Here is a 13,258-nt window from a genome sequence, read left to right on the forward strand (position 1 = left end):
TATATATATATAGGACTTTCTTAGAAGGATATAAGGACTTTCTTAGTTTGAAAATTATGGCCAAAATTTATGATTAGAACAACAAGCAATTACTTATAGTGAGAGATGCACGGTGAAAAAATTAAATTCTGGCAAAACTTCTGTACTATTTTGTACTGACACTTCCGTTAAGAAAACTGGTTTTTCCGTTAAGAAGTCTGGTTAATAAAACCAAAATGTACGGTAATTAAACCAGTTATTTGGTAATTTTTCCATCCATATGGTAATGGTTTTTCGGAAATTATGGTTTTCAAAATAATAGTTCCACATATCTATATTATATAAAACGCTAATACGTATGTATCAATAAAACCGATGATATTTCTTTTCTCGCGTTGGCAACAGTTTTCATTTTTAATTGATAGGCTTTGGCACGCAAGAGCACGTAGTGAGCATCATATGGCTAATCTATATTACATAAAACGCTGATACGTTTTAATTGATAGGCTTCGGCGTGCAAGAGCACGTAGTGAGCATCATATGTCTAATCGGGTGAATTCTCACCGAATTATCAAAAAAATTCTCACAAAATTAACTTCATCGAAGCCGATGCCTTACATCCGGAGTTCAGTACTATTTCATATTGTTTTACAACACATGGTTTTAGCCCTCTGGTGGGAAAGACTTTAAAACAAAACTTACAATAGTTACTTTTCTCAACAACAGAAATTTAGAATAGTGTGATTAAAAAAATATGTGAACTGTTTGCAATTTCAAATTAATATTGAAATGCACAGGTTTATAATTTTCTACAGTGAAAAGTTTTCGGAACTCCAGTGTTTAAAAAAGTATACAAAAGCTAGACGTTAAGAACGTATCCAATGAGCGAGCATCGGATTGCGAAGCAATCCGAAATGAACTGCGAAAGCAGTTCCGGGGGTTGGCGAGCGCCAGCGATCAGGAGGCGAAGCCTCCTAGTTTAGTAAAAGATGTGAATCTGAAAAATAAATTTTGCCGAATAATGGGTTTTTATTCCATGCCAAGGTATCATGAAAAAATTACCAAATGTTATAAAATTTTCAAAATTTTGTCACATATTATGAAACTATATCTTATTTTTAATTTTAATCAAACAAATTGAACTAATTAAACAAACTAATCAAATAAAATAATTACCAAAGAGATTCTGCAGAATTTTTTTGGAGTTCCGATGGAGTCAAAAACATGGTAGATTTTACCGGTGTATAGTTTACAAGGAAATATATTTGTGTTAACTAGATCTGTTTTACATGCCTTGCAAATACTTTATGTGTAACACGGTAAGTGACACGTGCCATAATAAAACATGGTATGCACTTTTTTGATTCTCTTAAGGCTTACGAAATTAAATTGTTTTCGTTAATTTTTTTTTTTACATGAAATTATAATTTTTTCAAAAATAAATATTATTGAACAGAATGAGATTTTGGAATTTTTGCTTTCAAATGTAAGTACTAAAGGTTCCATTTTCTAATCAAATTGATTTTTTATTTTATATCGTTTTTATATGATTTTTTATCGTTTAACAGCTGACCCGATTTTGAGTTTACGACTACTAATGTTCACCCTCGTAGCCTTGTAATTTTAAGCACAGTCCAGAAGAAAACTTTTGGATAAAGTATTTGGAAGGAAGAAATTTGTTTTCTTGGAGGACTTTTTTGATGGAACTGACCCACATTTGCGTCATATGGTAATGGAAACCACGAAAACCTTTAAATGTTAGCCTGTCGGCAAGGGGACTTTAACATATGATCCGTCTACCACTGAGGATATTTTACGTCAGCAGTGTGTTCGGGGCAAGGCGGATGAGTAATTCGTATCAATCTGTTGTCGCTGGAATTCGAACCCGGGTTGCATCATTGGAAAGCGATATAATGAATGCAAAATTCCTCTTTGTAGTTGTACAAATAATTACAGTCGTACAAGTATAATTACACGCAGTCCAAGATACAATGCTCTCTGTTATTTCTTATAGGGTTGTCTGAAAATATAGTTTTTATATGAATGCCTACCTAAAAATGATAAATGTAATATGTTTTGGCATTGAACACAAAATTCAGGTTTTTAATTATTTATTATTTACATACATAAATAACTTCATATTTACATAAATATACATAAATGATCTAATTAAAGGTATTTAATCATTTGAGAGCTGTTTTATGCAAATGATGATGAAAGTTGATGTTGCAGTGATTTTACTCATGAAAGGAAAAATACAAAAATTGGGCTTAACTTTTTGCTATCCAATTAGTTTATAAAATACGTAAAAGTTTTGGTGCGTAGCTGCCACAATTTTCGATGTACGGAAAAACTAAATTTTTTACAGTGCATATAATTAATTTTTTTTTATTTACTTTTTCACTGCTATAGTTTTATTTATCTATTACTTTTTTGTTTGATTGTTTATTGGCAACACATATTTTCATCAACTCATTCGAATAAATTTAATGGATTCAAAGCAAAAGACAGTTTTTTTTAAAAAAACAAGCACATTCTTCGCAACATATTCGCATTAAATTTTTCAAGCAATTGTTATTATGTTAATTTTATGTAAATCTTTGCACGATAACCATAGTTCTGTACTTAAAATGGTTATTGTTTATCTTGACATCAAAAATTGCGGCAATAATACACCAAAAATATTTGCAGTTTATGGGATGACAAAAAAAAGTTTTAATAAATATATAAACAGTTTTCCTATTATAAAAATGTGTTTTATGTTTTAAAATAAACTGTCGTAAACGGTTTGTTCATAAACGTTCTTATGTTCATAACGATCTTTTGTTCTGCTCATAAACGGGGCTCTGTCCATAACGGTCTTTTGTTCTGTTCATAAACGTGGTTCTGTTCATAACGGTCTTTTGTTCTGTTCATAAACGGTCTTGTGCTGGCTCACATTTCGTAACAATGAATATCTAGACCTTTCATTAGCCGTTTTCCCATTAAGACAGTGACTTCTGTTCCTTTTTCTCACTATACAAAATCAAATAATGTATTTTAGCTGATAAATATCAAGTTTCATTGAGGTGGGCTGTCTGCTAAATATTTTCCACCAATCATTTTTTCCAATTCCTCCGGTTGCATAACTCTTTGTAGCCAAGGAGTCATGTCATAGTTTTCTAGATCTCCTCCATAATGGACTGGTAATATATCACGTGGAAAGTAATTAAGAAGAGTTGCTGGAGAGGAATGAAAAACTATCTGGAAAAGAAATTTCTGAGGTTAATAAAAGTCAATTGCAAGTAAAATACAGCCTTATATAAAAAGTGCATTTACGAACGTTAACGAAATAAGAATAAAAAACAAGCTTCACTATCAGCAGCCATTCAAAGCAACTTTATAGCTGTAGACAGCGAATTATTTATTTATCAAAATTAGTTTGAAACAAATTACACAAAATGCAGCATCCAGAAAAATTGCTATATTAATTAATAAAAAAAAATTAAATGAAATTCTTTTTTGTTGTTTTTATTGTACGTCACTTGCCAGAACCAGCAAGCCTGCTGGTTAACCAAACGACTTTAAGGCAGAGGGTGCGTTTCTTGTTATTCAGAGGCGCCATCTATGGCCAAAAAAGTCATCAGTCTCATACACACACGTCAGAGCTCGTTTTACAGGGCGAACCCATTCATTCTTCCACAGATCGTAATTTTGGCCTGAACCAGGGAATGATCATTCCTTCAGTACCCCCAACCCCCGGAAGTATTGATTTGTTATGAGAGTTTGGTGGACTTTGTGATCCGACAGATTTAACGTGCACCATAACTATTAATTAATTTAACTATTAATTTCTATTTGACTCCGTTGTTTAAATTTGAACTCAACTCTCTCAGTTGATCACTTAATCAGTTGAATTCATAACTGGATATTGAAAATGCGGAAATTTAAAGGATGCGGGTTAACTCTTTGTCTATCATGTCTTGGGCTGGGATACGATTTCTTCTGCTGATGCTGGGTGCTTAATCGATTTAAATTTTCCCATATAATATCTTAGTGGTTCGATAGCCTCTCCAATGTAACATTACTGGTGGTTTCAGAACCAGAAATTCCGAAGCATAAGTTAGGACAGCTGCTGCCAAATGATGTTCCATTGAAGAGTGGAGAGGTTTCGCGATTTAGCACTGTTTAAAACCAGTAATGAGTTTTGAAACCTCCGATTATATTTAGATCCAACTTGTTATTCCTTATTTATTTAATTTTTCGGCTGCTGTTTCCGAAATTATTTCAAGTAAAGTGCCAACGAAATAGAAATGGTATTGTTTAAGAGAAAATATATTTATAATACAATATTGAACGAAGTATGAAAGGAATAAGCATTTATAAATTATTACATTAGTATTTCCCATCATGCTTTTCAAATCAAAATAAAAGAATTGAAGTCCTTTTTGTTGTCATGTGCCATTAAAGCAAGGGGTGTGATTGTTCTTGTTTTCCAGTGGTGCCATCTATGGCCAAGAATACGTCTTCTGCCACACCCATTCGTCGCACCTGTTTATAGGGTAGACCCATTCATACATCCATTCATGCCTCCACAGATCGCAATTTTGACCAGAACCAGGGGGCGATCAATCTCCAATTCTGTACCCCAGTGGTATAATTTGTTATATGAACACGGAGGACTTTGTGACCCGGCAGATTTTATGTGCATCAGTCACCATTTACTATACGGGGCTCTTTAGCCGGCTGAAATCAAACTCCCGTTCTCACGAATGCGAGTTCAGCCGGTCAATTTCAGCCGGGGTCAACCAGGCTATCCCGGTCAAATTGAAATTGATGTTAAAAAAATATGTTTTAATAATAATCGTTTCCAATGTTTACAGTAGTTTGCTTAAACTTTCATCTCGGTGTAAACTAAAATTCGGCTTATTTTGTTCATTTCAAACTTATGTATATACATCAGAAACAAATTTTTAACTGGACTAGATATAGCACAAGAACTGCAAATTTAACAAAATTATATTTAATTAAATGAAAATAAGAACTGCAAATTAAAGATTTTCAATGATAAAACGATTAAAAAATTTCATTCATCTAATTAAATATTTATTAAAAAAAAGTCTTTTCTAGGTTCTAACTTTCACAATTACCTTAATAAATTTTATTCATAAGGTTCCACTAAAAAAAGTTTATTATTTAGGGTTCCATAGCCGAACAAAATTGGGAATCGTTGACTTAGGCAACTGGAGAGCATGATCCACCATTTGTCCTCTGATTAGAATTGTGGTAGTGTAATAGTACCAGTATTGTCTTCAAATCCTCATTAAATATAAATCTCAGACCAACACCAAAGCCCATTTATGTAGTTCTAATGTGATGTTAACAACCAAACCAAACTTTCTTCTTGCTTTACATTATTTTGATTATAAATAGAGAAAGTAAATAAAATATTACCCTATTTTTCAACTTGTCAGGAAGGAAATGTTTAAGTATCAGCCACGCAGTCTTGAATGTGAGGGAATTATTGACAATATGAACACCTTTATATCTTCCTGGTACACAATCCTATTAAAAGTATTTGAGATTAAAAACTTACAAAATATAGGTTGACATGGAGACATTTACATATAAACTGAATGCAAATAGAGTGAAAAATATACTCAGACAAATATTCATGAGCCAAAATAGTCGCCAAGTATTTAAAACATTGAGAAGAAAAATAGTTGCAACTAAACTTGAACTGATTTTACATTTTTATATTTTTTAAAAGTGTTAACTAATTGAGATCAAAGTAAAAATGAATCAGGTATTATGTATAAACTGGTGATGATAACGATAATTATAATTATGACGACAACCTAATAATGATGATAATGATAACGATGCTGTATTAAAAACGTATTAGCACAGATGACATATTACTAATGTGTTAGTTCGAACCTTGTCAATGTTCGTATCAATGTTTGTATCCATATCCATGTTTCCACAACAAATAAATACCTCTGGGGGTACTGATCCAGGAGTTTCCTTGTCTTCTGGATTGGTTCAAAATTACAAGGCTACGGAGTTGAACGTAAGTAGTCGTAAACCCATGAAATTGGGTCGGCTGTTCAACGACGGTTATAAAATAAAATAAAATGATTCCTCTTCGCGATGACTCAGAGGATAGAGCGTTCACTTCTCACAGAGATGACTCAGGTTCGAATCCCAGATGCGGCTGGTTGATACGAATTCCGCTCTCGGCCCACAACGAGAACATCTGACGCACCGGTGCTGACGCAAAATATCCTCAGTGGTAGATGGACCATGGGTTAGAATCGCCCTCTGACTATCGGTGGGACGCTTTCGTAGTTTTACTCTCCGCGTAACGCAAATGTGAGTTAGATCGAGAAAAAAGCCATCCAGGAAGGGTAGTTTGTCACAATGATTGATCCAAGAGTTCTCGTGTCTTTTGAGTTGGGTTCAAAATTACAAGTTTATGAAGTTGAACATTGATATCCGTAAACTCAGAATTGGGTCCCCTGTTCAGCCTTAATTATAAAATATAAAATGATTTCCCTCTAATCCGTGGTGGTTCAGGGGATAGAGAGCTCGATTCCCGAAAATGTGATCCAGATTCGAATCCCAGCGATGACTGTTCAATACGAATTCTGCTCCCGGCTCGATCCTGCATGATAGAGAGTGATCATGGTAGGCTAACTCTGGGAGGTTTTCGTAGCTTTTTTCCAAAATGTCTTATACGAAGGTCACCCCAATGCTTGATCCAGTAGCTTTATCATTTAAAATTTCAAGATTATGGAGTTGACCATTGATAATCGTGAACTCATAATTTGGGCTGTTTTTTAGACTCCGGTTCTAAATTAAATCAAAATGGTTCCTCTCCTTTCAAGGAAACAAACAACTTAAACTCTCAAGTAAATCTGCTCGACGTTTTGTTGAACCATAATGTGTGTACTCTGAATCATAAGGCGATACAAATTTGTTACTACCTCATTAAGGTGTTAAATTAGATAGTGTTTCTTTACAAGTTCAATCATAGTATCGAGTAATCGTGTTTAAGAAATATGATAGCATGGCAAAAATTAGCTAAAGATTAAAGTTGCAGTATATTTGAACAATTATATGATTCAACACTTTCCAAAACTTCTTACAGTGCAACATCAGTCTTTAAACATTTTGTTTTAGCTTTTTTTAAATTGATTTAATTAACTGCAACTAACTTGCGTTCCGTGAATTAGAAGATAGAGATTGGAAGGAGTGGCGTGCCTTAAATGCCGCAGGGGGTTGCTTTTGACGTCAAAAATAACCTTGAATCCGTTTATTTGAGTCATGGGTTCTCTTAGAGACTGTAGGAGCATAAGAACTACCATTCGTTTCACTTCCTCTACAGGAAATTCATCAGGGTTCCAATTATCTAAATAAAAGGAAAAAATACAAACAAAAAATGTATTTTCAAATATATAAAAACATAAATAACATAAATAAAAATTGCATTATAGAAAAAAAATACAACGTAAATATTGTATCATATATTAAATACAATAGGTAATAAAAGCGTAGGGTTTGAAACGAAATTTCTTAAAAAATTCTCGGTATAACTCAATCATAAAAATCAATCGGTATAACTAGATCAGCAACTTAACTGTTACGTGACATGCAAACTCATTAAACTCAAATGAACTATAATTAAAGCAATTTTGCTTCTGTCAGGTTAGCCATTTCATCCAGTTAGCCATTTCAAGGTTGCTTATAATGCTAAATATCTAATATTAACATGTTCTAGCGGACGTACAGAACAAATTATAGGTCTTTTACTGAAACATAAAAAGACAAAAACAATGCTATTTACATTTAAAAAAACTAAATTAAGCTAAATATATATAATTTCACCAATTCTTTTGTTTAAAAGACAATTCTCTTTCTGTTAAAATTTAATATTTTAAGTAACGCAAACGATTATTTTTTTAGGTTAGGAGCTCCCTCTGGATAACTAGAGTTGGAAAGACAATTCTCTTTCTGTTAAAATTTAATATTTTAAGTAACGCAAACGATTATTTTTTTGGGTTAGGAGCGCCCTCTGGATAACGAGAGTTGGAAAGGTTCTGACAGATTAAGTTTATGTAAAAAGTAAGTCTGTTTACAGAGGTTTACAATCAAGTTCATCAACCTTGGTACTAATAAACATTTTAGAAGTTTCACTTTTTGGTTTCTTTTTATTTTAATAATAGCGTGGATAAGATAAAACTGATTCATGATTATAGCGACTCTTATGTTTATAAGAAAATTTAAGTGAAACTTTATAAAACAATAAACAAATAATCTTAAAGTTAGTTGCCCCTTTAACTCAACTGATTTCTTATTAAATGAAAAGTAGTTTATTAGATCTAAACAAAAGATATCGATTATCAAACTTATTCATTCATCAACTTATAATTTTAATAAAAATATTTTGAGAGTCATTAATTAATATCCTCTTCTTGAATTTGAGTTTTGTGATCCTTTTAAATTTTATTTATCTCGAAAATTGTTTTCAATTAAAGCATAAATATAAACTTTCAGATTATTGAAATTAATCTTCAAAATTGATCTTTGAAGAATCTTTTCTTACTTGAAACATTTCTTTGGAACATGAAACATTTCTGCTATTTTTGTAATGGTGTAAGAATAAAAGAAAAAGAATATCTAGAATAAAATATTTATAACATAAACGAATGTTCTTTTGATAAACGAAGCAGTAAAAATAAATGAAAACTAAAAGGGAGAAGATAATTTTGTTTTACACAGACCAAAGACAGCAAAGGGTGCATAATTTCAAAAAAATATGTGAGGGGGCTTTGGTGGTAATGAAATTTAATTACAAATCTGATGTGCTGTACGATTTTCGACATACGCAGCTTGTATTTTCATCGTTCACGGAACTCCAATTGAAAGTTCAACAGCCGTAAGTGGGTGGAATTTTGAATGACGATAAATTCTATTTCGTGATTATAAATTTTGTCTATTTTCTAAACCATTGAAATTAGACTCATAGCACCAGTTAAAATGCAACCTCTTAAACTAGTCAAAAAGTGATCGAAATTAATATTTATTGATTTGGCGATGAATTATTATTTTAGCTATCAGAAAACGATAACATATGGCACAGAAAAGGAAAGTTTAAATTTCAGTACTCTAGACAAGCTCAAAGTGGACGGAATTTTGATTGAATATAAATTCCTTTTGACGATAATATTTCAACAAATACTTCTTGTCGCGTTTAGGGAATGAAAGGAAGTTGTATTGTTATTCAGCTCCAGTTAAAATCTAAGCATAGTTAGTCAGAAAGGGATCAGAATTTTGATTGAATATAAATTCCTTTTGACGATAATATTTCAACAAATACTTCTTGTCGCGTTTAGGGAATGAAAGGAAGTTGTATTGTTATTCAGCTCCAGTTAAAATCTAAGCATAGTTAGTCAGAAAGGGATCAGAATTTTGTTTGACTATAAATATTATTAGCAGCTGTCAGAAAATATTGTATTGTTTCTAAGCACGGAGCTCCACTGCAGATTTAAGTGCTCTCGCTAGTCAAAAAGGGGTAAAAATTTCGATTGCTAAGTCACTACATGCACGAAAGCGAGTAAATAAAAACATAGTAAAATATAATAAGAAATATTTTACTAGATAGAATAGAAGAATGCGTTCTCTTTTTCGTTTATTAGAACGTTCACGTGAAGAAGTTTCACGTTTCGCCGAAAATTAGGTCGTATTGTTTTTTGTAATGCAAGTGATCTAGAATAAATAGAGAAATTGTTGAAAGTATGTAATTGAAAAGAAGGTTTGTAACATGCAGAAACTGAGTAAATTATCTCAAGGATATTTTTTTCTTCCAATTTTGATGCCAATGATATATGATTCAATATATGATATCTGGATTAACATAATTCGAAGATTAATTATTTAATACTTTCAATTTTCTTGCCTTGATCGTTTAATAATTAATTTCTAAGGTATTGTTTCTCTAATATATTTAATTAATGATGTATGACTACACATATGATATTCTAACACATTGATTAATTTTTAGGAATTCATTTTTGTAACATTCAATTAATTACGCATTACGACATATATTAAATGATATTTTTCTAACTAATGATGTACAAAACGTTTATTATTGTATTATAATAAGTAATTTCAAAAAGTTAAACTACTGTTGGACATACTAAGGTTATATTTTAATTACTTCAAAATGTACAATTTTTAAATTGTACGCATATTATATTTTAATTAGAAAATACTCATATTTAAATAGAAAATACTTATAATAAGTTAAAATTTATGTGGTGGGCATTTAAATTTGATCCATAAAATACATATCCGTAAAAAATATAATCAATTATATTATATAATAAATGGAATGAACTCTATTCAAGGGATAGTGCGAGCATCCAATATTAATTTGCATTTTAAGATTGCATACGAAGACGGAATAAACTGTATTTAGTTGGACATGTATATGCTTTATATAGTTTTATATAGTTTCATAATAAATTTGGAAATTTATCGATTGGTATGAGAGGCATGTTTAGACATAGATTGTTCAATTATGATTACTCTTGATATATATTTTAGTATTTTTGTGAAAAACGAGGTGGAAAATATTTTTTTCCAAATATTTGCTTCCCGGATGACATCTGTTAATTTGCATAATAGGGCAGTTTTGTTGGCCACTCTTTGAGGAGCACCATATTAGGTGGGCCAACGTTGCTCTCACAGTAATAACATGTAGTTCAGAGAATGAAGGAACATCCATTAACTTTTCGGGTTTCAAGGCCAATCCCCAAACCACTACACAATCCGGAAGGCAAATATAAATATCAATTAATAAATATTATAATGGAACAATAAATATCGAAACTAATTGATTGAAGTTGTTTCGATTTATTCTCTCTCAATTAATATTTTCTGCCAATCATTTTAGCAGTATTCCTGTTCTTTTTCTTTACTTAATTAGACTTATATATATCTCCTTGGTAACTAACAAATCAAACGCACTTCAACAATGCAGTAAGAACGGCACTTTAAAACAAATATCCTCTAGTTACGCTCAATTTGCGCTTTTGTTTTCATATTTTGCAATCTGGCAATCTTGTTACGAAAATATTTTTTAAATCTTTCTTGAAAAATTTCCCGTTCATCTATGTACATTTGAATTCGCTACTCGCTTTATAGATTATGTTTTATTCTGTTTCTACTTTTTATTTTATTTTATTTTCTGTTTTTACGTGTTATTTTTACTTATTGTGTTCTATTTTATTTGTTGCAAATTTTGTAGAAAAATGTTTTGAGTGCTCGTCACACTATTGTATTAATATATTTTGCTTTGGCTATATTGATACAATATCAGATAGCACTCATTTTTGCGGATATAATCGTGTGGGCTGATGAAAAGATTATATCTTTTATTTATCCTTTTTTTTTCCTTTCCCCCCCTTTTTTCATATGTCTGTAATTTTCCTTTGTTCTATCTTCTTTTTAAACTTTCATAAATAATTTAACTTCGCAAATTGACTGAACTTTTACGTAAGTTAAATTTGGACAGTTTGGAATTCAATTAGCATTTCTTTCAACAGGAAATCTCTACAAATGAACTACGAAGGGAATGTCAACAGGAAATCTCTAAAAAATGCATAGAATAATTGTTGATTATGAATTGTCGAATGGTGGAACACGTACGAGACCAAGATTTTTTAAAAAAGAAGACAATTATGAATTTTAAAATCAAAGCAATGATAGCAGAGTTGCATTTTCATGTACGATGCATTTTCATGTGTTCTCCTTTTCAAAGGAAATCTGACTTTCAGAAAATAAATGAAATAAAATTTCAATTAACAGAAAATTGTTTAAAAAGGATCTAAAGTGCATTGACTTATATTTAATATAGTGACCTCAAACAACTTCTGACGCATGACTTGCTTAATGATCAATTATTGTTTCAGGAAACAATCAAAATGACATTATTGTCAAAATATTGCCACGTCAATAAAATTGATTGGTTTTGCTTAACATTTGTTTAGGTTTAATCATGGTAACATAAGGTTGCTGCATTGCAAAATATTTTAGTGCATCTTAACACCAACAATTGTGGTAACTATTTTACACTCCAATTAGTATAGTGAAACTTCATGGACAAATCTCTGGGTAATCAAAAACCAAGGATAGTTTTTAGTTTAGTAAAACACTAGGAATGTTCCACCACATTTTTATTTTTATTTTGGGGCATTTTTATGCATTATAGTGTATCTGAACACCAAAAATGGTGGCTACTATTTTACATTTAAAATGGTGTAATGAAACACCAGCAGGGCTAAATCTTGTGGAAATCAAACACCAAAGATAGTTGTCAGTACAGAGAAACACCAGGAATGCTCAATTACACTTCTTATTTTGGTGCATCTTTAGTGCATCCAACCACTAAAAATGGCAACTATTTTACACTTAAAATGGTATAGTGAAACATCTAGGACAAATCTTGAGGTATCAAACACCAAGAACAGTTTTCAGTGTTGTAAAACACTAGGAATGTTCCACTACATATTTTCTATTTTGGTGCATTTCTAATGCAGTTTAGTGTATCTGAACGTCCTAAATGGTGGAAGCTATTTAACATTCAAAATGGTGTAATGAAACACCTGGGATAAGTCTTGAGGAAATCAAACCGCAAAGATAGTTTTCAGTGCAGAGAAACACCAGGAATGTTCAATAACACTTTGTATTTCGGTGCATCTTTAGTGCATTTTAGTGTAACTGAACAGCAAAAATGGTGGATTATTATGCAATTAAAATCGTGTAGTGAAACACCAAGGATACATCATTTTAAATTTACGAATTGCTATCTTGCAATAAAGTATTTGTTTACCCAATTTTTGGAGAGATGTTACACCACAGATTTTAGAGTGCAGTTAAAATAGTTATATTAAAGATGCTGTAAATTCTAAATTTACTAAACAGCTCTTACCTAGTTCTATGAATAGTATCGCACATCCATCTTGACATCTCCAAGGCAAAACAGTGACGATTTTTTTCGTCATGGTCGTCACAATATTCTCATATCGAAAATTGCAGAATATTTGTGGGAATTTTCTTCTTAAGTTTACGAAAGCTTTCAGTTGAGAGAAAGCCTTTGCAACGTTGTACTTTCTGCATCTTAAGTATTGTAAAAGGAAATCATCGCTGAATATAACATCTCTAGTCACTTTGTCATCTGCAAATCAAAATATTAAAAAGAAATAGCAAATATCATTAAAATTCGAAATAT

General features: G+C 31.4%; 1 protein-coding gene across 6 annotated transcripts in view; it reads right to left on the reverse strand.

Moving 5' to 3' along the window:
* Positions 1-2,073: 2,073 nt before the first annotated feature.
* LOC107440947 (alpha-tocopherol transfer protein-like) overlaps positions 2,074-13,258 on the reverse strand; it is a 38,449-nt gene continuing 27,264 nt past the window's right edge. For all 6 annotated transcript variants that reach the window (XM_016054045.3, XM_016054043.3, XM_021144225.3 and 3 more), the window contains exons 3-6: positions 12,959-13,204; positions 7,179-7,372; positions 5,413-5,523; positions 2,074-3,222 (exon numbers count right to left, since the gene is read on the reverse strand). In XM_016054045.3, coding sequence (XP_015909531.1) covers positions 3,040-3,222; positions 5,413-5,523; positions 7,179-7,372; positions 12,959-13,204 — 734 coding nt within the window. In that variant the 3' untranslated portion in view covers positions 2,074-3,039. The remainder of the gene's footprint in view (positions 3,223-5,412; positions 5,524-7,178; positions 7,373-12,958; positions 13,205-13,258) is intronic.

The sequence above is a fragment of the Parasteatoda tepidariorum genome, chromosome 9 (assembly GCF_043381705.1).
Source record: "Parasteatoda tepidariorum isolate YZ-2023 chromosome 9, CAS_Ptep_4.0, whole genome shotgun sequence".
Lineage (NCBI taxonomy): Eukaryota > Metazoa > Arthropoda > Arachnida > Araneae > Theridiidae > Parasteatoda > Parasteatoda tepidariorum.